Raw genomic sequence first — 25,274 nt, 5'->3', positions numbered from 1 at the left:
AGAGTTTGGGGTGTGGCTACTGTAGCAGGCTGAGAGTTTGGGGTGTGGCTACTGTAGCAGACTGAGAGTTTGGGGTGTGGCTACTGTAGCAGGCTGAGAGTTTGGGGCGTGGCTACTGTAGCAGACTGAGAGTTTGGGGCGTGGCTACTGTAGCAGACTGAGAGTTTGGGGCGTGGCTACTGTAACAGACTGAGAGTTCGGGGCGTGGCTACTGTATCAGGCTGAGAGTTTGAGGAGTGGCTACTGTATCAGACTGAGAGTTTGGGGCGTGGCTACTGTAGCAGACTGAGAGTTCGGGGCGTGGCTACTGTATCAGGCTGAGAGTTTGAGGAGTGGCTACTGTAGCAGACTGAGAGTTTGGGGCGTGGCTACTGTAGCAGACTGAGAGTTTGGGGCGTGGCTACTGTAACAGACTGAGAGATCGGGGCGTGGCTACTGTATCAGGCTGAGAGTTTGAGGAGTGGCTACTGTATCAGACTGAGAGTTTGGGGCGTGGCTACTGTAGCAGACTGAGAGTTCGGGGCGTGGCTACTGTATCAGGCTGAGAGTTTGAGGAGTGGCTACTGTAGCAGACTGAGAGTTTGGGGCGTGGCTACTGTAGCAGGCTGAGAGTTTGGGCGTGGCTACTGTAGCAGACTGAGAGTTTGGGGCGTGGCTACTGTAGCAGACTGAGAGTTTGGGGCGTGGCTACTGTAGCAGACTGAAAGTTTGGGGCTTGGCTACTGTAGCAGACTGAGAGCTTGGGGCGTGGCTACTGTAGCAGACTGAGAGCTTGGGGCGTGGCTACTGTAGCAGACTGAGAGTTTGGGGTGTTGCTACTGTAGTAGGCTGAGAGTTTGGGGTGTGGCTACTGTAGCAGACTGAGAGTTTGGGGCGTGGCTACTGTAGCAGACTGAGAGTTTGGGGCGTGGCTACTGTATCAGGCTGAGAGTTTGGGAAGTGGCTACTGTAGTAGGCTGAGAGTTTGGGAAGTGGCTACTGTAGTAGGCTGAGAGTTTGGGAAGTGGCTACTGTATCAGGCTGAGAGTTTGGGAAGTGGCTACTGTAGTAGGCTGAGAGTTTGGGAAGTGGCTACTGTAGTAGGCTGAGAGTTTGGGGTGTGGCTACTGTAGTAGGCTGAGAGTTTGGGAAGTGGCTACTGTAGCAGGCTGAGAGTTTGGGGTGTGGCTACTGTATCAGACTGAGAGTTTGGGAAGTGGCTACTGTAGCAGGCTGAGAGTTTGGGAAGTGGCTACTGTAGCAGACTGAGAGTTTGGGGCGTGGCTACTGTATCAGGCTGAGAGTTTGGGAAGTGGCTACTGTAGTAGGCTGAGAGTTTGGGAAGTGGCTACTGTAGTAGGCTGAGAGTTTGGGAAGTGGCTACTGTAGTAGGCTGAGAGTTTGGGGTGTGGCTACTGTATCAGGCGACGAGTTTGGGGTGTGGCTACTGTAGTACTGTAGTGTTCTTTAGCGTTCTTGGTAGCGTGCCTGCTTTCTACACCGGAGACCTAGGTTCGAATCCCACTCGGAGCAGGTTGAGTAGGACCGGTTAAATTTGGTGCCGTGACCCGGATGGGAGTGAGGTTTAGGGGGGTGAGTGTAAAGTAGGCCAGTAAGAGCTGTGTGTGTAAACCTCACTCACCTGGCCTCGAGAAGCGCCTCAGCGGCTGCAGTCTTTTGTATCCCAGTTACAGGACCTAAAATGTCATTTTTTTCTCACATTTATATACAATCTTTCTGAAAATCTTGATTGAAACAGTCCATGGACACATTAGATATCAACAACCCTAATGCATCAAGGTTAAATTTGGTGCTGAATGGAATAAAATGTCTAGTTAAATAAAAAATCAAGACCTGGATTTGGTAGTTTTTGATTGAATTATTGGATAAGCCTGTGAGCCATTACAAAAACAAGGAGAATGTTACGCTTGGAATTGATTGGATTAAGTTTAGTATAAATGTGGTATGAACATACAGGGAGGCGATCCAACATATTTAGCTCTAATCCCTTCAAAATTCGCAGACGTTTCTTGCCAAGAATTCCCAGAATAAATTCTTTTTCAGCATTTACAAACATTATTCCTTTTGGGCCACCGCTCAGTGTGATCGATGAGCAGTATTAAGCAAAGTCATGGCTGGCGTTCAGAAATCACTGTATTTCATAATCTGATTGAGGAACACATCAGTTTAAATGTCATTGCCTTTTCCTTTGCCATCTACAAACCTTTCTGTTCCAAGGGACTCAAGCACTGGTTTTAAGACATGCACAGTACAAGTGAAAACAAAGGTTTTTGCAAGCAATCAAGGCAAGCATTACTACTATTATTTCTCATACCTAGGATAAAGAATTTAGATCCCCCTCTATATAATATTTCACATTGAGAGAAGACTGCTATTAGTTTGTTGGGAGTAACACATTACAAGTAACAAGCAAAAAAACATGCAAGTCCAGCTCAGGTGACACAAAGTAACGCAAAAGTAAAGTAATGTATTAAAAAGTAACACAATTAGTTACTTTTTAGGGAGTTGCGCAATATTGTAACACATTATTTTTAAAAGTATCTCTGGTTTAGACTTCGTAAAATAATCACATTTACATTAAAGGATGGGCCTAGAAGAGGATCCTTAATCAAACTTTATCTAATCAGCGAGAGTCAGTTTTGTTTTGAAGGTGAACTGTATGAGTTAGGGCATACGTTTTTCACTCAAAATGTGGGTGGTGTGCAATGTAGCGAAACATTTACAATAGCACTGACTTTAATGTGATTATTCCTCCAGGGGGCAGCGGATTCTTGACTGGAGCTGGCCTGAAGAGTCTTTGAGTAAAATCGAGATTACTGACCGGCAGGATCAGCCTTCACCCGGTGACACGCCGGGCCACAGAGCGGTCAGGGTGAAGGAGTGTCAAGGGGAGGCCGGGAAACCCTACTGTAAGTCCTTAATACTGCCCGACGCCCAGGCCAATGACTCGGGATACTACCGCTGCTTCTACCAGGACATCAAAGCTGTCATCGATGGGACCACGGCGGCCAGCGTTTTCGTCTTTGTGCGAGGTGAGCGCTGTAAAGGGTTATTTATACACGTCTTCTTATTAAAAAGTCTACATGTTGTTCTTTATATTACAGCCTCAGATGATTATTTTCCATATTTCATCAGCTTTAGATACTTTGAAGAATGTGCAACCTCATCATTCCCCCAAAAATCCCTCAGAAATACTGATAAACCCTATACACACTATGGTCAATGGACTTGACTTATCTAAACAACTCTGATTGGCCGTTGCATTCATAAGCTAAACAGAATCATGTCTGATTGGTTAAAATGTTCAGCGCTGCAAAAACAATGTAATGTACAAGCAGATCTAAATGTAATGTCGCAATCTACACTTTTATTCGTTTTCACATTTCACTTTAATTGCCATATCCATAACATGGGGCTTTTTTTTTGCCCCCTTATCGGGGCATTTTAGTTCGTTTTGGTGGCATTTTTACCCCAAGCCCCTGCTTTATATGCATTACACCGGGAACAGTATCTTGTTCATTATACCAGTTGGAAGCTGTGAGGAACGGTGTGTAAATGTTATTGTTTCCTGACAGTGAGCCTGTAGTTCTGGACAAATGGACTGCAATTCTTCCTCGTTCTGTGGCCAGTTTGTGCAAATACATACTTAACCTTTGAAAGAATAGATCTTATTTCTAAAGAAAAACAATTCCCTCAAAAGAAGTCATTTATTTTATCCTTATAGAGTTAGTTGAATATCAGTGTCTATTCCCTTTTGTTGCAATTTGTGGCATTTTCCTGAGGCAAACCAAATCCCATTTTTATATCGACTTGCTTCAAAGAATGCTTGGCCGGGCCGTCTTTGTCTAAAGTTTCTATTTTCTTTGGGGAACAGACAAAAACATCATAAACATCTCATTCAAAACACCACCCCTCTTCAGAAGATCAGAGAAGATGATAGACGAACACGCTAAGAACATGTTTGGTTTGCCCCGAGACGGCCCACGATTAGGAAAGAGCTTTTATACTGAATAAACTCAAGATAAGAGAGTTAATAAAGAGACGCTACACGATGCCAAATCTGCTGATATCACCGTTACAGACGGCGTACCCTTCCAGCGTCCTCCTTATCATGTATAAGGATGAGTATTTATGTTGAGTTTGATGGCTTGAGCGCATTAACTCCTCAGTAATGTCGATGGGAGTTTAACTATAGTTTAATTTACTCATTAACACTTGGACGTCAAGCCTGGATTCATATATAAAAGGGCCTTTTCAGTGAAAATCTTTTATTCAGTCATGTCACTTGTATGTTTATGTGGGAAAATCTTAATTTCTCTGGATTTAAACAGCTCGGTCCTAGAGAGCTGATGTCCTGCAGAGTTTAGCTCCAGCCCTACTAAACCACCACAGTATAAAACTCATGGCTCCCAGCATGCATTGCAGCATTAAGTATGTCACCATTGTTGAGATTCATATGCTGATTCTTGATATCTGTGTGCATCTAAACTTTTTCCCCCTAGAACGTATTTAAAAATAAAAATTCAGAATTTCTGATCTGTGGCAAGAAAGTGTCAATATTATTTATTAATATTTGATGAGTTTAGTCAAATTTTTTTGTTTATGGCTTCTTTTGATTTGAACAGATTATGTGTGTTGTTAACACTGTCACAAAAACCACAAACTCACATAAAAAGCCAAGAGTCAAACGTCCAAACTAAAGGAAACACTGATCTCCATAATGGTGACAAAACAAGAAAACATCAATGTCTAAACCTCTGATAATTCTCAATAAGAGCTTCTGCTCTAAGTGAGGAAAACAATGGTATAATTGTACCCTAAGGACCAATTGTGTACCACACGTTTTGTTCCCCAAGGAAAAACTAATTTGTACACTTTTGAGTGTAGTGCATTTTGGATATTTCAATCCATAAGTCCTACATATTGTGCCTTTAATTGTACTTTTTTTAATGTCTAGGTTGTTTTCACTATAAAGCGTATATAACATAAAGATTATGAACTAATTATGAACGGCTGCATGAAGATTCTTCAGTTGTCTTCTACAGAAAAATAAATGAACAAAAGCATAAACATACAAGACTGGTCCTAACGTTTTAAAGTCAGTTACATAGATCAATCAGACTGGTTTCCTCCTGTTTAACTGCTAGCTGGTCAAACACAGTCTTAACATAGTGGCTAAGTTGTGTGAGTAAGTAATGAGAGACTTTAACAACTCATAGGGGGGTTATTTATCTTCGCAACACAATCCAGCTCTGTGTTTGTAACAAATTGGTTTTCCACCAGTTGATCAAAGAGTGTATGACATGGGACAGCTTTCCTTGTGTTGCTCTCATTCCCTGACAGCGTTTTGGATGAGCGTCAGGCACAGACACCCTGCCGACTCGCTCACTCGTGTGAAATGTCGGGTGATTTCTCCTGACAACATGCCCAAACCGTTTCCACAGATCTTAGCAGGGGACTGATCAGAGCCAGCTGAAATCACAGCTATAAATTAGCAGCGAGCGTAGAGCTGAATGGCACTCGGCTGCATGTGGCTTCATTTAACCGCCCGCAGGTCCCGCCGCCTCTCCATCGGCATCACGGCTACATGTCGTGCCCTCCAGCGCCTCCCCAAAAGCAATTCACCTCCTGAAGATGATTTATCGTGAAGCACCATAACTGTGAGGACTTGTGTATTTTTCCTATTATGCCCGTGTATGCAGACCACCGCGGGGCAGAAACATAAACCTCGAGATACGGACCTTTGTTTGGACTCCGACAGCTTGGAGTGATTGCTTTGAGCTATACAAGAGACTTGTTCGAATAACGGCGGCTTTTGGAGAAGCGGGCATCGCCAGGTGACGGTCAAATAAAGGCTGGACGTGAACGCTGGGGAGGTTTGCTTTAGCGGCCACACACATGTGGATTCTGACCAGGACAAAAGCCTCGTATTAAGTGCTTTAGGGAGACTGTTGATAGAGCTGTGTCATTAAAATCCCCCCTCTTAGAGATATTCAGGATGATCCACGGACTAAATCTGGCTCAAAACTGTGTATATTCAGGCAAAGAACTTGAGGTGGAATGTGAAGTCTGGACTTTAAAGGAATATTTTGGGTTAAAGACTTAAGCTTTATCAACAGCATCTGTGACACACTTGATTAGCACAGAAAATCATTTTGAAAAATGTATGTACAGTCAAGTCAGCGATAAACAGGGAAATAACACAATTCAATTCTGCTGTAAAGTAGTCATTGAAGTCAGTTTAATGTTGATTCAGTTCTGTTCAATAACTGTCTAGGATGTCTAGGAAGCAAGTGTAAAGGTCCACAAAGGAATGTTTAAAATATGCATACTGTTTTGACAGTATAACTGAGATTTATTACAGTTTGAAGTATTATACACAGAACAAAATTATATTTTCCCCCATTTTTCATGAGCTGAACTCAAAGATCTAAGACTTTTTCTTTGTACACAAAAGGCCTATTTCTCTCAAATATTGTTCACAAATTTGTCTAAATCTGTGTTACACACACACACACACACACACACACACACACACACACACACACACACACACACACACACACACACACACACACACACACACACACACACACACACACACACACACACACACACACACACACACACACACACACACACACACACACACACACACACACTGTCCCTGCCCCTAAACCTACCCATCACACACACACACACACACACACACACACACACACACACACACACACACACACTCACACACACACACACACACACACAGTTGCCTCTGACTTGGCGTGCTCAGTTGGGGACACTAAATTTTTCAACTAAACATCGAAATACATCTAAATAATCAACTAAATTAACCATTTAAACTAAATTACTGATCAAATTATTGATCTAAAGCCCACACTGTCACTGTATGATACTTGACATTTTTCCAGAATGGCTATACAGCTGAATAAAATTATGCTGCATTATTTTCCTGTTTAACACTGTAAAGCTGCTTTGAAACAATCTACATTGTTAAAAGCGCTATATAAATAAAGTTGACTTGACTTGACTTGACTTGACACACACACACACACACACACACACACACACACACACACACACACACACACACACACACACACACACACACACACACACACACACACACACACACACACACACTCACTCACTCGCGCGGACAGACACACACACACACATACACACTCACTCACTCGCGTCGCGCAGACACACACACTCGCGCCTGGCCCATAACGTTACAAGTCCGATCACGAGTGAATCAATAACAGCTTCTCCACCCTGTGACAGCGCTAAGGTATGAAATCAATAGATTTCAAACGATCTGTAATGTTATGCAAAACTAACACATATAAAAAAACATGTTTTAGCCGACTCACATAAGTGTGTGTTCAGAAGGAAGCTTATGCAGGGACTGCAACGCCATGTTTATAGCTTGGTAGCGCGATCCTTAGCTCAGGAGTCGGTGGGCGGGGCTACAGAAGCAGATTTATCTGTAGAGGCGGAGTCTAGGTCCTGTTACGTAAGAGATCCGCATATTCTGAGAGCTCTCGTTATCTGGGCCTGGTGTCAATAAAAGCTTTCCTTTGACTAACAAGGAAGTTTTCAGCTCAGAAACTTACAGGATATTCTTATATCACCATGACCTTTTATATATCAAAAGCTCAAGGGAAAGTTGATTTCTCAGTTTATCACCCCTTTTAAGTCAAAGAGCCCTATCATACAGCACAATGTGATGCCAGACACAAGTGTGTTCTGCTAGTTTCAGCCCGACGCAGTTCTCATGTTCACGTCCAGCTCCCAGTTATGTAAATATCAAAAGCACTGGTGCATCTGTTCACTCATGGGCATCTGGTCTGAACTCCAGGTGTGATCAGGAGCATTGCTGGAGCTGCTATTGGAGGAACTGACACCACTGACCAACACACACCTGCTCTAAAGACACACACACACACACACACACACACACACACACACACACACACACACACACACACACACACACACACACACACACACACACACACACACACACACACACACACACACACACACACACACACACACACACACACACACACACACACACACACACACACACACACACACACACACACACACACACACACACACACACACACACACACCAGGTGTGATCAGGAGCATTGCTGGAGCTGCTATTGGAGGAACTGACACCACTGACCAACACACACCTGCTCTAAAGACAATAGTGCAGTGTGTGTGTGTGTTATTTAAAGAGTGTGTTAGTGATATGAGCCTATAGGCGGTGCACAATGTGCATACACACTCTGATTATTACACACACAGGGAAACACACACACACATTTAAATATTACAAATAAAAGGGTTCCTCTCTGGAGAAGTGTTCAGTCTCTCCTTATGTCAATAGTGAATCCTCTCATGGTGCAGCACAAATGGCTTTTAAAGGGAACGGGAGATGAGACTCTGATTGGTTTATTGCACGTTACGCTCAAAACACACCCATGACTCTTTAACCCTTAAAGGGTTAGTTCACCCAAAAATGACAATTCTATCATTACTGACTTCCCCTCATGTCGTCTGACACCTGTAAGTCCTCCGTTCATCTTCAGACACAAATGAAGATATTTTAGTGTAAATCTGATGCTCTGAAAGGCCTCCATTGGCTCAACTTTACACTCTCAAGACCCTTAAAAGACACTAAAGACTAAAGTTACAAAGTCCATCTCACTACAGCGGCTCTACAATAACTTTATGAAGACGAGAATAGTTTTTGGCGCAAAAAAACCCTAAATAACGACTTATATAGTGATGACCAATTTCAAAACACAGAAAATCTATATTTTCTTGTTATATTGTTTAAAATGGTTTGATTGAGGAATACTAAGAAGGTTGATGTCTAACTTTAAAAAATGAATGAGGAGGAGGATAGTGAATGGCGTCCCGGGTCACTAAAGACCCGAGGTATGCATTTAAGGGTTAAAGGAACACGCCACTTTTTTTGAAAATAGGCTAATTTTACCTTTGAGTTTTACCTTTGTCGAATCCATTCAGCCGGTAGCACTTTTAGCATAGCTTAGCATAGATCATTGAATCTGATTAGACCGTTAGCATCTCGCTCAAAAATGACCAAAGAGTTTCTATATTTTTCCTATTTAAAACTTGACTCTTCTGTAGTTACATCGTGTACTGAGACTGATGGAAAATGAAAAGTTGTGATTTTCTAGGCCGATATGGCAGGAACTATTCTTTCATTCCTGCGTAATAATCAAGAGCTTTGTGCCATCCCATGAGTACAGCGGCGCAATGATATTACACAGCGCCTGAAAATAGTCCTCTTTGTAGGAGGTTGTCACGTTGGTTATGTTGCCGGAAGTTAGCCTATTTTCAGGCACTGCGTAATATCAATGAGCCTATTTTCAAAAATAGGGGCGTGTTCCTTTAAGAGACGAGGAACAACCTTTTTGGACCATGAGCCGGGTGCACCGACCGTTTTTCTCATCATTAAACTAGCTAAAGTGGATTCAGACACGCCCTAAGAGCACCTGCGCCATGAGCTTCAGACCATGAGCTCAGATCACTAAAATAGGGCCCTTAGTGTTTATAACTAGCTCTCTGAATAAAAACACATCTGGTTTAATGGCACCAATATTTGTAGAGAACTCTATTTCCCCATTTATCACCACAATGTTCACTGAGACTATTGGGCTGAATCCGAAATCACCCCCTAAACCCTCAATCACTATTCCCTACATTAGCCCACTAATACAGTTCACTTGAAGGAGTGAATGAAAACGAGTGAGTGAATTCGGCTGTACACTCGTTATTGCGGTACAACGTGGGACTGAATGAGTGCCCTCAATAACATACACTATGGTTTCGGATACCACTACAAATGGCTGTCCCTTCAAATAATGCCCTATTTAAGGATATGGGGGCAATTTCGGATTCAGCCTTGGTGTGTTCCATTAACTTCAGAAGTCCGACATCCAGGACCTGGGAATGATGTCACATTCAAATTGACCGCGTTTCAGTACACAAGTCAGAAAACCAACATGGACGCTATTTTGCTCAGATAATGCCAACGTGTCATGTCCACAGATAGAGGACTGTGTTCACACCGAGGCTGCGTCCGAAATCGCGTACTTGAGTAGGTACTACATTTGAATTTGAACGAACTTCGCGACTATAAACACCTCCATTCATAAATCGTCTCCCGTGGCCTCATGGGATAGTAAAGTGTCCAGTAATCTTTCGAATACTATGAATTCGGACATACTACTCTGTTGGCGTACTGTTTTTGACATACTATATAGTAGAGAAGTGTTCGATTTCGGACGCAGCTTGAGTTTATTGAGACACTAGTGTAGACGTGTGGGTCTTTCATTGGCCAAGCACCGCCCAGAGGCCGTCTGACTGACATATACAGCAACCAATAACAGTTTGTTTTGTTCAGTGTCATGTTTAGGGGCGTGAAAACGTAAAATGGATGTCCCTACAATAACAGATGAGTGTGTTAAAGTCTTGGACATATTTTAAAGAGGCAATGCTGTGAACTTCACGTACTATTGCCTTATGCATCATGCACAGAGTCTCCGAGTTGGAACTCCGACTTGAGGGAGCGTTCCAGTAAAAAGTTACAACTATTTTCCGAGTAATGGAACCATTATGTGCTTGTATTTGCATACTTGTATTGTCTGACCTTAAAAAATGACATGTGTTAGCAAAGCCACACTTTCAACTTAAAAAAGTAAGTGTTCTGCCTTGAAATTTTAAGTTTAGTCAACTCAAATATCAAAGTTGCTACAAAATTTTAAGGCAGCACGAATACTTAGTTTTTTTAAGTTGAAACAATATTTTTTCACAGTTTGCAATAACACATGACCAGAGGTCGATCCACCAACAGCACAGCTCAAATATCAATATCAAACATTTTTCCTATGTAAATGCTTTAAGCTTCACATTTCTGCTTTTAAACCTCTGTAAATTAGTATTGTCTGTTATGGCATTATATTATTGTATGATCAGAAGGGCCTGTAATGTTGTTGGGCTTGAGTTGAGGTAACAAAGTGAAGGTTTCACTTAATAAAAATGATACTGAACTAATGCAACCTTTTTCTCTCTCAAACAAACAGACCCACAAAATCCATTCATCAAGAGAAATGGGAGTGAAATGAAGACCATCTTCATAACGGACTCTGATAAATACATTGAAGTGCCATGTCTGGTTTCAGATCCTGACCTGAAAGTCTCTCTCTTCTTGGTAGGTCCTCCAACACACTTCCATGGATGAGCCGACTCGTTTGTTTTTGTATTTTTTCAGAGATTGAACCCGAGTGTAACTTTCGACTCTTAACTAACTCAAGTGACATATAGCTTTCTATAAGCCAAGGGAAATGAAAACTGTAACTTAAGTAATCCAGATTTTCAGCAACATAGTCATCCTCCAGGTCAAATGTATTTATGGGCTCTGAGTTCACTGGGCAAAAGCAATAGTATTGAAATGGGGCAGTTTATATTTTTCGACATTGGTTAATTGGGGTCTAATTGGGACTTTGGCTACGTCTACATTAATCCGGATACATTTGAAAACGGCGTTTTCATTTTAGAACGCTCTCCGTCTACACTAGCGTTATCAAGCTTTTTCCAAAAGTTTCTTATCCACACTGAAACGTCAGAAAAGGCTAAATTCACCTCACTGTGCATGCGTCAAACCTCCTAAAAGCTCACCGAGATGACAGACAGAACAAAACATTATCAGGTTATCACACAAGTCTTCTGGCATGATCATTTTATTAAGCGAAATATCTCACCTTTCGCTGATGCATCCAGGTCGACCTCACTCACCATTATATTATTATGGTGACATATTTTGCCACAGGACAGCAATTGTGAGTACAATTTGTGTCCTCTTTGCAGGACTGATATGAAGAGTGCGTGAAGTAACATATTTTATACATTTTGCAGAATAGCGGTATAAACATGATTGGTACAACATGCGTCACCTGACTAAACATGCGTCATCGTTTTCAAATACCTCCACACTACGACGCGAAGACAGTGTTTTCAAATGTATCCGCTTTGGAGAGCGTTTTCGTTGAAAAATTGTACCTTTTAAGGTCCAAGTGGCCGTCACCGGGATGGGACCCTTAAGGGTATATTTCTGTACCTTTAAGTCAGAGGTCGGCAAGTTCGGTCCATTTTTCTTCATGACAATTTTTGTTTACGGCTTCTTTTGATATGAACAGATTATGTGTTTTGTTAACACTGTAACAAAAGCCACAAACTCGTATAAAAAGCCAAGAGTCAAACTGCCCAACTAAAGCAAACACTGATCACCATAATGGTGTTGTACCTTCACTGTACCTTTTTTTCTTTGACTGTAGGGTGGGATAGCCTAGCGGTACAGTATTTATTTAGCATGAAAGGGACCTGGGTTCAAATCTTCACATTTTTATTTTATAGAAAGGAGCAGCTTTGAAATTTTGTTCCGGGGGGAATTTTGAGTGACATGAGGGACGATGAGCAAATGAGATGCAGATGATCTGAGTCGAACGTACTCAGTCTGTCTGAAGACGGTGGAATGAAGTTCACATTTACTGTTTCTCTGTGAAATTACACTGGCGAAATGTCAGTTATAATCTGTGAGAGAGAGAGAGAAAGCTCCCCTCGCAGGTTTTGCTCGTGCTCTGAAATGAGCTTCTCTGACCAACAGAAAGCTGCTTGGCTTGAACATGTCTTCTGTACATTTACACCATAGACCAGGGGTCTCCAAACTCGGCCCTGGAGGGCCACTGTCCTGCAGAGTTTAGTTCCAGCCCCAAATAAACACACCTGAACCAGGCCCAAGTAAGACACTGATTAGCTGGTTCAGGTGTTTTAATTGGGGCTGGAGCTAAACTCTGCAGGACAGTGGCCCTCCAGGACCGAGTTTGGAGACCCCTGTTATAGACAATGTACTTCAATCCTTTGTTGTCCATGAAATTTTGCCTAAATTTCACTAATGCATTGTTTCAAATTATCGTGCAACTTGATTTTCAAAGACACAAATCATTATTTTCAGCTTGGATTGAGTCTCAGTCATCTGTCTGAATATGTGTCTGGTATTAGATTGGTCTGAATGAGTTTAATCCTCAAACTGATGATGTTTGACGTGAATGTTTGTCTTGTGTACAGTTACAGCCGTCTGAGATGCTTCTGGAAAGCAGTGAGATCACCTGGAATAATAAAAGGGGCTGGTTGGTTCCCAGACACGTCTATGATCCCACTGCCATGTTTTTTGTCTTCTTCTGCTCAATCCAGGACACCGAGCACAGATCCGATTCGTACTTAGTGCATCCCACCGGTAAGACCTGTTCAATACTCCTTTGAGTGGCTGTGATAGACCCTTTTCCCTGACTGTTTCAACGGTCATCAATATCGTAAATCCTGCAATTTTTTTTATTGTTTGTAATACAGGGTCTATGGGAGTGATGGTAAAAATTAACATCTTTCTCTCTTTTCACTACAGTTATCAGTCTCACTCTCTTTTCACCCTCTTTTTGAAAGCTGTGCAATCACTATTGTGGCGTTTTTCTTTTGCTATGTGAGCAAATGGGCACACAAAAAAATATTTAATTTATTCTTTCATTCACAGCTATAATATTTAACCCAACTATGACGACTTCCGCTTTGAGAAACCCGGAAAATGTGAAAAAGGTCTATTTGATCTTAAATCTAAGCATTTAAAAATCATCTTACTTAGACATATTACAGGCAGATATAGACTGCATTTTATGTAAGTATCTGCTGTACTGTTATAAAGAGCTCATTGATTTGCATTACAAGCTTTTCAAATCTCTGATGTGTGTATGAGAAGTTTTAGCTCAAAATACCCCACAGATCATGTTTTATAGCATGTTAAAATTGCCACTTTTTGACTTTTTGAGGGTGAGGAAAAATGCACCGTTTTTGTGTGTGTCCCTTTAAATGCAAATGAGCTGCTGCTCCCACCCCCTTTCAGGAAGAGGGCGGAGCTTCAAGAGCTCGTGTCAGCAGCTCTGATCACCTCACACACACACACACACTGATAATATCAGAAACTGTTCAGCCTTTTCTGATCAAACCGGAGTCGGTCAATGATGGAGAGCCTCCAGAAGAAGAGACAACATGTAGAACGAGACAGGACACACACACACACACACACACATGTAGAACGAGACAGGACGCTTCTGAAGGGATAGCTGATGAGTTTATGAGTTATGATCTTCAGTCATTGATTAGCATATTCTGTCATGATCATCTCTAAAGCGCTGTAGATGTTGTTTATGCTCAAACAGCAACACTACACTAGCCTGGCGTGGCCATACTCAATTCTAGTCAGAATATGAGTCTGATTCTGCTCCATTGAGCTTTGATTATGGGGCGTGTTTCAACCGAGCCAGGAAAGACCTCAATTGGATAGACCCACAACCAATCAGAGCAACGGAGCGACGCGTAACGTTAGTTGTCAAATGTCAACAGAACTCAACTGCACTGTGTTGCCAAGTCCGTGTTTTTCTCCATGTCCGCGGGTTGAAGCGACCCCAATTATGTGATTATATAAACCCAGGAATGCGAATTTTAGCAGGCAACCTTGCCACAATAACATATTTTGCCAACCAAACGTCTCGGTTACGTATGTAACCCTCGTTCCCTGAAGGAGGGAACGGAGACGTACGTCGGAACTGACCGACGAATTGGGATCTGATCTCAGAGACCAATCTACTTCGAGTGTATTAAAAACGAGCCAATGGAGATTGGCATGCGATCCACGCATTCCACGCACCGCCCCGCAGCACGGGTATAAATAAGGAAGTGGAATGCTTGATCATTGCCTTTTTCTGCTGAGGAGCCGAACTAGTGACTCCGCCCCCTAGCGGAAGCACAGCACCTGGCGACGGGACGTACGTCTCCGTTCCCTCCTTCAGGGAACGAGGGTTACATACGTAACCGAGACGTTCCCTTTCAGTCGGTCACGTTCGACGTACGTCGGAACTGACCGACGAATTGGGATCCCTACCAAAACGCCAGGGCGCTGGCCCTTCCAGCGTCCTGCTTGAGCGCACTGGACCGTCTTAGATGGTACGGAAGTCAGGGCTCCAAGCAGGGAGGTCAGTCACTGCTGTTTCTGCAAGACCCACTCAGTGTGACTATTGGATAACGCTGGGAAAGCGTGCCCGTCTCGGGAGATGGTACGCTGCGGAGCCACGTCCTTCAGTAGAAGGCTAGGTGGCAGAATACACATAAGGACTAACCTGGCAGGGTAGTGCAACATATGGCAGTCTCTGGGGTGGTTCCAGCCTGGTCCCAGGGGGGAAAGAACACGCCCAGAGACGACAGAGCGGGCTCTGTCAAGGGAAAGACACGGGGCTAGCCGAGTAGGGCAGCTGGTACCGTGGAAGAATACACATATGGGGTAGCCGTGAGGGGACCGCTACATATGGAACCCAGCCTACACACACGTTTCACAAGCATACGGGTGCAGGCCTGGCGTCAGACGGCCGCAACGTCTGGCACCGCAGGGGTGACGGAGGAGCTCGACAGGGTTAGCCGTTTCCGGGGAACACAACTGGAGAAAAATAGACGCACGTATCCGGCCCAGAGGGCGGGAGTGGCGTTGCAAGCCGACACTTAGAACGGGCACTTGCGCTACTGGCCACTGGGGGCGAGGATGCGGGAAGATACCGGCTCTACACGGAGGCTATAGAATCTAGCGAACGTGTTAGGTGTCGCCCAGCCCGCAGCTCTACATATATCTGTCAGCGAGGCGCCTTGAGCCAGCGCCCAGGAAGAAGCAACACTCCTTGTTGAGTGTGCTCGCAACCCGAACGGGCAAGGCACGTCTTGGGACTGGTAAGCCAAGACGATAGCATCCACTATCCAGTGGGCTAACCTCTGCTTGGAGACAGCCTTTCCCTTCTGCTGGCCTCCGTAACAGACAAAGCGTTGCTCTGAGGTCCGAAAGCTTTGAGTCCGGTCGACGTAAGCGCGAAGAGCGCGGACGGGACATAAAGCCTTGGCTGGGTCTGCCTCCTCCGAGGGCAGCGCTTGCAGGTTCACTACCTGGTCCCGGAAGGGAGTGGTAGGAACCTTGGGCACGTATCCAGGCCGGGGTCTCAGGACAACGTGAGAGTTGGCCGGCCCGAATTCTAGGCACGATTCGTTGACCGAAAGTGCATGCAGGTCCCCTACCCTCTTGATGGAGGCCAATGCCGTCAGAAGCACTGTCTTCATTGACAGGATTTTAAGCTCCACAGACTGCAAAGGCTCAAAGGGAGGGCTCTGAAGTGCTCTGAGCACTAGAGCTAAGTCCCAAGAGGGTAACGAGTTTGGACGAGGAGGATTTAGCCTCCTCGCACCTCTGAGGAACCTGACGATTAAGTCGTGCTTTCCTATGTACTTACCTTCAATTGCGTCGTGATACGCCGCTATTGCTGCGACGTACACTTTGAGGGTGGAGGGAGACAGCCTTCGCTCCAGCCCATCTTGCAGGAAAGAAAGCACGACACTAACCGAACACCTTCGGGGGTCTTCCCGGTGGGAAGAGCACCATTCAACGAACAGGTTCCACTTCAAAGCGTAGAGGCGCCTCGTAGAGGGGGCTCTAGCAGAAGAGATGGTGTCCACCACTGCCTGTGGTAGACCACCTAGAACCTCCGCGTCCCGTCCAGGGACCAGACATGGAGTTTCCAGAGGTCTGGACGCGGGTGCCATAGAGTGCCCCGTCCCTGAGAAAGAAGGTCCCTCCTCAGGGGGATCGGCCAAGGAGGGGCTGTCGCGAGGAGAGTTAGTTCTGGGAACCAGGTCCGGTTGGGCCAGTAGGGCGCAACTAACAAGACCTGCTCCTCGTCCTCCCTGACCTTGCACAGGGTCTGTGCAAGAAGGCTCACTGGGGGAAACGCATATTTGCGCAGGTCCCGGGGCCAGCTGTGCGCCAGTGCATCCGTGCCGAGGGTGCCCCCGGTCAGGGAATAGTACCCCTGGCAATGGGTCGAGTCCGGAGAGGCAAACAGGTCTACCTGTGCGGCTCCGAAGAGGTCCCATATCAGCTGGACCGCCTGGGGATGGAGTCGCCACTCCCCCGGAGGTGTCGACTGGCGAGAGAGCTCGTCGGCTGTCTGGTTCAGCGCACCTGGGATGTGAATGGCACGAAGCGACCTCAGATGCTTCTGACTCCAAAGGAGGAGGTGGCGGGCGAGTTGGAACATGCAACGGGAGCGTAGACCACCCTGACGGTTGATGTACGCAACGGCCGCAGTGCTGTCCGTATGGACCAGTACATGCTTGCCACGTAGCGGCCCCTTGAGGCGGCGCAGTGCCAAGTGTACCGCTAACAACTCGAGGCAATTGATATGCCAATGCAATTGAGGTCCCGTCCACAGACCTGAAACTGCATGCCCGTTGTACGTGGCCCCCCAGCCCGTGGAGGAGGCATCCGTGAAGAGCACAGCATGCCTGGACACTTGTTCTAAGGGCACTCCGGCCCGGAGAAACGAAGCGTCGGACCATGGGCTGAAAGTTTGGCGGCAGTAAGGAGTCACTGGGACCCGGTACTGGCCGCTCTGCCACGCCCACCTCGGGACTCGGCCATGGAGCCAGTGTTGAAGCGGTCTCATATGAAGCAATCCGAGCGCCGTTACCGCGGCTGCAGATGCCATATGCCCCAGGAGCCTCTGAAAAGATTTCAGTGGGACCGCCGTCCTGTTCTTGAACGAATTCAAGCAGTTCAACACCGACCGGACCCGCTCTTCCGTGAGGCGCGCAGTCTGGCTGACCGAATCCAGCTCCATACCGAGATAAGAGATCCTCTGCGTGGGACAGAGTTTGCTCTTCTCTCGGTTGACCCGAAGGCCCAACAGGCTGAGGTGACTGAGCACCATGTCCCTGTGTTCGCACAACTGCTCCCGAGACTGGGCGAGTATGAGCCAGTCGTCGAGATAGTTGAGGATACGAACGCCGCGTTCTCTGAGCGGAACAATGGCTGCCTCTGCGACTTTCGTGAAGACGCGAGGCGACAGGGACAGCCCGAAGGGCAGGACTTTGCACTGATATGCCTTCCCCTCGAACGCAAAACGTAGGAACGTCTGTGTCGAGGAAGGATAGAGACATGAAAGTACGCATCCTTCAGGTCGATCGCTGCGAACCAGTCTTGGGGACGGATGCATTCGAAGATGCGTTTCTGCGTTAGCATCCGGAACGGGAGCTTGTGCAGGGCCCGATTCAGGATACGCAGGTCCAAGATTGGCCGTAACCCACCCCCTTTCTTGGGTACAATGAAGTAGGGGCTATAGAACCCCGCCTTCATATCGGCTGGAGGAACCGGCTCGACCGCGTCCTTCGCCAGTAGGACATCGATCTCTGACCGCAAGACCTGAGCATCGCTGCTTCGCACGGAGGTGAAGAGGATGCCCTTGTACTTGTGAGGCCGGTGAGCGAACTGAATCGCGTAGCCGAGTCTGTTGGTACGGATGAGCCAGCGAGACGGCCTGGGGGCCGAAGCCCAGAGACCGCACAAGCGGGACCAACGGCACCACAGACGTACCCGGGGTGGGGCAGCGAGGCGGAATAGACAGACCCGACTCGGGAGGCCCGGAGGCGGCCCTGAGTGTTGTCTGAGTATTCCAGGGTGGGGCAGAGTGTGGGTGAGAAGGCCCGGGGGCGTTCTCGGTGCCCACACTGCTGCCCCCTGGCGAAGGGAGGGGAGGAAAGAAGTGACAAGGCCCGGGGGCGTCGCACACTGCCAACCTGGCCCTCTTGGGGCCCAGGGAGAGAGGAAACTGCTCTGAAAATGTGGGTACCGCTGGACTCCGGAGAGCCAGCGGCAGAGTATTGACACCAGTCAGGGCCCCCGGTCCTCCTCCGGGGGGTTGAGGGAGGGGTGCGGACACCAACTCCCTCGGAGCAGCTCCTGTTCTCCCTGGGCTGCCCATCTCAGGGCCGCTTGCCCTTACGCTTGCTTGTAGACTAGCAAGCCCTGAGTGGGTTGGGCGCCTCCCTTACGTCCGACACCCTGCCTCCCAGATGGAGGCTGCTGCCTGGGTTTCGCAGGGGCAGAGGCGGACGCAGGGGGGGCGCCCTCGGCGACAAGCAGGCAGAGGTGCTGCGAATTAGGATTTTTTTTTTTTTTTTTAAACCACCTCTGTCTGCTTCTAGGCCATCGAGAACTGCTGGGCAAAGTACTCGACGGCGTCGCCGAAGAGGCCAGCCTGACAGACGGGCGTTAAGGAACCGAACTTAGTCGGACTCACGCATATCTGCCAGGTTTAGCCCCAGGTTCCTGGACCACTAGTGTGGACATCGCCTGACCCAGGGAGCGTGCAGTGACTTCCGTCGCCCAGAGAGCGAGGTCCACCACCGCACGCAGTTCCTGCATAACCCCTGGGTCGGGACTACCCTCGTACATGCAGGACAGAGGGTAGTGAGAGAGGGAAAAATTTATACAGATTTTGGCCCTTTTGGTGTTCCATATTTTGACACCAAATAGTTCCATACTGCTCATTTTTCCAATGCCCATCCGGGAAAAAAGGCACGGGGGTAGGCAAGGCGATTTAAGCGTTGCACTACGCCTCAGCCACCCGGGAAAGCATGGCTGCCAACTCTGAATCTGATTCAGCAAAAGCACACACCATTATAGTGGGAAACTCAGCATCATCATTTCCAGTGCATAACAGCCCTCTCTCCGATGCAGCAATTGACATCTGTCCTCTGCCAGAGCCACAAATGAAACATTAGGTCTCCTTGTTTTAAAAGGACCAGCAATCCCATCTGTAAGCTACCAGCAGGCATGTGAAACAGTGAACGTGGCCGTCAAACTCGACGGCACACGGTGCGCTGAACGCTCAAGCCCTATGAAAAGGCAAGACGAACACCGCACCGACGTGGTCATGTTCTCATGAGAGAACATGAACCACCCACGAACAAAGTCTCGGCATGCTCATGATGCGATAGAGGAGTGGGGGCCCGAAGAGATGTACCCGGCGGGGATGCCCCACTGTAATCCTCAGGTCCACCAAAGCTTATTAGCTAAAGTAGTCCTTTTCTGATGCACCAGAAAAGAAACTAGATCAGGGAATAAGGAAAGGGACTCAACCCCATTTGAGGTTTCATAGTCTGGACCGCGCATCTAGAGAGTGCCGAGTGACGCGCTGGGTTGCCGTGGCAACCCCCGCTGTCAGCCGGCGCTCGACGGCACACGGCGCGCTGAACGCTCGAGCCCTTACGAGAAAGGTGAGACGAACAACGCGCCGACGTGACCATGCTCTCCTGAGAGAGCATGGATCACCCACGAACGCAATCACACATGTTTATATGTGAGAGAGATCGTGGCCGTCAAATGAGGACAGGAAACAACCGCATCCAGAAACACACGGTTTGAATGACATCTTGAAAAAGACGCAGGGTCAAACCGTGTTGCTCTTTTAGAAAAGGAAAACCGCTCTTTCAGTGCTGAAGCACTCAGGGAGATGACCGCGGCTCACGCAGTTCAGATAGTGCAAGCCTGCGTGAGCACTCAGAAATGGAAACGCCCAGCCAACCAACAAAACCAGCTCTTTATCTCCTCTGAAGCGGCCACCCGCTGAAAAGCGCCGTCACACCCGCACTGGAACAGCAATCCTTCTCACGAGACTCGAATAACACTCTTCGTAGACACAGCAATGACGCTGTTCGGCTCCGAAAAAAAAGGCAATGATCAAGCATTCCACTTCCTTATTTATACCCGCGCTGCGGGGCGGTGCGTGGAATGCGTGGATCGCATGCCAATCTCCATTGGCTCGTTTTTAATACACTCGAAGTAGATTGGTCTCTGAGATCAGATCCCAATTCGTCGGTCAGTTCCGACGTACGTCGAACGTGACCGACTGAAAGGGAACGCCATTTTTTTCCGGAGAACCCCCCGGAAAGTTATAGTTTTGGGCTATAGTTTTGAGTAGCAATTGTGCGCGACATTGCAAAAACACTTGGAAACCCTGTCTGCACGCACGCTGGATTAAGTAACGTTACAAGAAAAAGATGAGTGTAAATGATCTTTGCCAGTAATAAAATAATTTAAGGATACACAGAGTACTTACTAACACGATCATCGTTTCTGAGAGAAATAGTGAAGGTGAATGCATATACGAACAAGTTCTCCGTTTAGGATAAGAGCAAATTGAACCCAAGAGCCTTCGATGACGTGGATGATTACGTTACTGTTGATCATCTGTCCATCATCGTCTAAAGCCCGCCCTGACAATTTCATTGGTCCGAACAGTTTCTGTTCGGGCATAATTCCTCCTCTATGGAGCGAGTCCAGACCGAATTGCCCGAGCAAAACATTTTGTGGGCGGGGCTAAATTCGGCTGGCATCCAGGCTAACACTACACACTCAGTAAAGTTAAAAATGTAAAATTAAAATCAACCAACGCTTTAACAAAAAAGACGTACTGTATGCCAACCTTTTCTTTCATAGGGTTTACAGGGATAAGCTGTTGTAGGTAACGCAGCCTTTCTAAAATCTAATTTAATGGTTAAATTTTTTTTAATAATAGTTATAGCAATAATATCAAATCATAATAGATTAGGAAAAAGGCATAAATGTCAAGATGCTCTGTTTTACTTGGAAACACGTGGATTGAAATGTGTTGCAAATGCAGTTTCATAAGTGTTATTGCCAAGAAGGATCATTTATATTTTACCTTTAAACCATTTGGCAGATACTCGTGTGCAAAAAGACATGGACATCAAACATCAGTAATGCGAACGATCAAACATCAGTCCCATTCTGCCGATCTGAAGCGTAGGTTTGGGTGGGAACAGCATTATCAACCATTGCTGGCTAATAGAAATGTAGTTCCAGAACTAACAAAGGCCGTTGATGTTGAACATGTTTTCCTGGGTTGTGCGCCATATAGATTATGGTTTAACTCGCTGACTTGATTGAAGTGTAACTGCATGGAGTTATCTATGACTTCACATTATATCATATTGAAAACAAGAGCGTATTTTTACTCACTCCATCAGATTTGTCCATGTAGTTGATCTTCTCCCATCCTGCTGAGGGACGTCTCAGAAATGCTCTATCATTGCCCTGCTAAATGAGGTCATCCTTATACAAAACATGCGCCAAGATCAATAGCCTCTTTATACTCAAGAGGGGAATATAAAACTTTGAGTCAGCGGAGCATCACGTCCACACCAGCTGACCTCTTGAATAAACACTGCATTAGCATGTCCAATGACATTCACCTAATGGTGTTGTTTTCTTCACTTGCTCTGCTTGGGCTGTTCTAACTCACAAATGACCAACGACTCACAAAGTCACACTTGGGTTTATTTAGATTAATGAGGTTATTACTGACGTGCTGAACACACACACACACACACACACACACACACTGTAGAAAGGACTGCAGTGAAGAAGACCTTGCGTTTTCATTATAGTGGAGCTCAAACTCGAGGAGGGAAAACAGCTCAATTTCCTTCAGAGGCTCAAACTGAGCAAAACATAAGATGAGAGGACAAAGAGTAAGATGAAAAGCTTGATTAATTAAATGTGATCTTTACAACAGTATAGCAGATACTTACATAAAATGCATATAAATATTAGCCAATAATGTCTTAGTAATGTCTTGGCAAAATGGCTCCATAGCGCCACCTACAACATTTCAATTAAGTGCCATTCGCGCTACTTTCCACGTACTAGTATGAAATTCGGCTGACACATGTAACAGCCCAATACCTACAAAAAAGTCCATGGGAGCAAAATCTGAAAACCAACAGGAAGTGAGATATTTTGAATTTTCTCTGCAAAATTTTTGCAGTTTTTGCCATTCCCAGACGTTATACTTTAACAAACTCCTCCTACAGTTTTAACCAGATCCTCATCAAATTTGGTCAGTCTAATCTAAAGGCCTTTGTGATGTTAAATTGCGAAGATCTTGAGTTTTCGCTGAAGGGCGTGTCCGTGGCGGCCTGACAAAATCTAATGTTTCGCTATGAAACAGGAAGTTGTTGTAACTCAGGCATATACAGGGAGTGCAGAATTATTAGGCACGTCGATTTTCTGATCATATTTTTTTTCCAGGCACATTTGACCAATTCCAAACCACAGTAATCCTAATAACTACTATTGATTTAGTATTTAATAATGTATAAGTGATATATAATTGTTCATGAAGGCTGGAAATGAAAAACACCTTATATTCAGGTGTGCAGAATTATTAGGCATGTTTTCTTTTACAGATAAATTGAGCCAAAAAAGAGATTTAACTCAGACTGAAAAGTCAAAAAGTATTAAATGCCCATGAGAAGGATGCAATACTAATGCAATACTAGACATTGCAGTTAAGGCATGACCATTGGACAGTGAAATGCTCGTTGGGTCAGCAGGATCTGACAAAAACATGTGGCGGAGAAAAGACACCTGTTAACTGAAAAAGAATTAAGAATTAAGGTGAAGAATTAAGGGTGAAACCATCAGGAACCCTTTAGTCTCCAGCGCCACCATTTTCCAGAGCTGAACCCACCTGGAGTCTCCAGAAGTGAAGGTGTCAGGATCTCAGAGACTTCAGTTAGGTAAAGAATCCTAAAAAATGACCCCCACTAGATAAGAATCACAAGCTGAAGTGTTGTAAAATACATGAAGAAGGTTTTTTTATAGGCTTTATGGACAGATAGGTTGAGAGTGACTCTTGAAGGACCAGCACCACATCCTCTAGTACCACTGTTTGAAGAATTCATCTTCCAGAATCTGGCAGGACGTTTTGGGAGTTCATTTTAGTCCATCCTGAAGTCCGTTTTGCAGAGATTTGGCCGTGTTTTGAAATCGTCATCACTATATAAGTCGTTATTTAGGGTTTTTTTGCGCACAAAAACTATTCTCGTCTTCATAAAGTTATTGTAGAGCCGCTGTAGTGAGATGGACTTTGTAACTTTAGTCTTTAGTGTCTTTTAAGGGTCTTGAGAGTGTAAAGTTGAGCCAATGGAGGCCTTTCAGAGCATCAGATTTACACTAAAATATCTTCATTTGTGTCTGAAGAGGAACGAAGGTCTGACGGGTGTCCAACCACATGAGGGGAAGTAATTAATGACAGAATTTTCATTTTTGGGTGAACTAACCCTTTAATGTTGATCATTATGGTGGTACTTGGAAGGCCAAATATTTTCTGAGGTGGTACTTGGTATAAAAAGTTTGAGAACCACTGATATAGAACATACGTTTTAGTGGTCGCAGAGTAAGTACTTATTCATTTGTAGTCAGAAGAGTCTTATATCGAGTGCATGCATAACCCATCGAGCATAATCGAGACGTTTGCATGGATAAACATCACTGAAGGTGACATCATTGAAGAATGGCAGCGGTGTTACGATCAGGAGCGGGAAAAGTGCTGACATGTTTGCTTCTCGACAGGGCTGAAGGTTTACGAGCTCAAGCTGTTTCCCGAGGACTCGCCGGTGGAGCTCATGCAGGGCGGCGTCCTGCTGCTCAACTGCACCGCCACAGTCGAGTTCAACACCGGCGTCGAGTTCCTCTGGGACTATCCCGGCCAAAAGGTAATCACATGACCTGTCCGATTCACAATAAATGACCCGTTTCTAATTAATTTGTGTTGAACAGATTAAGGTGGTGGCCTGTGAACCAGAGCGCAGTGGCTTTGGTGTGACTGTGTGGTTCTGGGGTCATAAATCTCTGCTAACCGCCATATTCATTATTCTCCCTGAGACCACTCGTAAATCTATCTGCTCATTACTTCCGCTGTCTCAATAGTCCACTATTTCATGTCTACATTTTGTTCATTTCCTCCATCTCAATTCATGTTGCCTAAGAAGTATATTTTTCATAAGGAAAATAAAGCCTATTTTAGGCTTACCCAGAAGATTGTCCTATGGGGTTTTTCAATTTATTTAATTGGGGTTTTTTTCATAACTTGATGAGACTTGAATGTTTTGTTCTATAAGGTAAACTGCATACACTCACACCCCAAACGCTCTTAGCTAGATTCTTATTAGAAACATACATTTAAAAATAAATAAATAAACAAAACAGCTTCAAAATCCAAAAAGGAAACAGAAAAGTAAAAACAGAATCTAACCGTTACAACATGAACTAACAACGAACATGCGTAATTGGTAACACTTTATAATAGGTATACAGTAATAAACTACTTTTAAATAATTTGCGAACTATTAGCTTATAGTTAATTTATAGTTTATATATTGTAGTCTCTATACATACAATGCATCAGGAAAGTATTCACAGC

At 45.4% G+C, this 25,274-nt stretch overlaps 1 protein-coding gene across 2 annotated transcripts in view; it reads left to right on the top strand.

The window, feature by feature from the left end:
• flt4 (fms related receptor tyrosine kinase 4) overlaps positions 1–25,274 on the top strand; it is a 125,000-nt gene that overhangs the window by 29,153 nt on the left and 70,573 nt on the right. For both annotated transcript variants that reach the window (XM_079838385.1, XM_079838386.1), the window contains exons 3-6: positions 2,758–3,032; positions 11,151–11,278; positions 13,192–13,360; positions 24,425–24,567. In XM_079838385.1, the coding sequence (XP_079694511.1) occupies positions 2,758–3,032; positions 11,151–11,278; positions 13,192–13,360; positions 24,425–24,567 (715 nt within the window). The remainder of the gene's footprint in view (positions 1–2,757; positions 3,033–11,150; positions 11,279–13,191; positions 13,361–24,424; positions 24,568–25,274) is intronic.

This window comes from Gobio gobio (assembly GCF_949357685.1).
Source record: "Gobio gobio genome assembly, chromosome: 16".
Taxonomy (NCBI): Eukaryota; Metazoa; Chordata; class Actinopteri; order Cypriniformes; family Gobionidae; genus Gobio; species Gobio gobio.
Note: the sequence above shows the minus strand (reverse complement) of the source record. Positions and strands in the feature narration are given on the sequence as shown.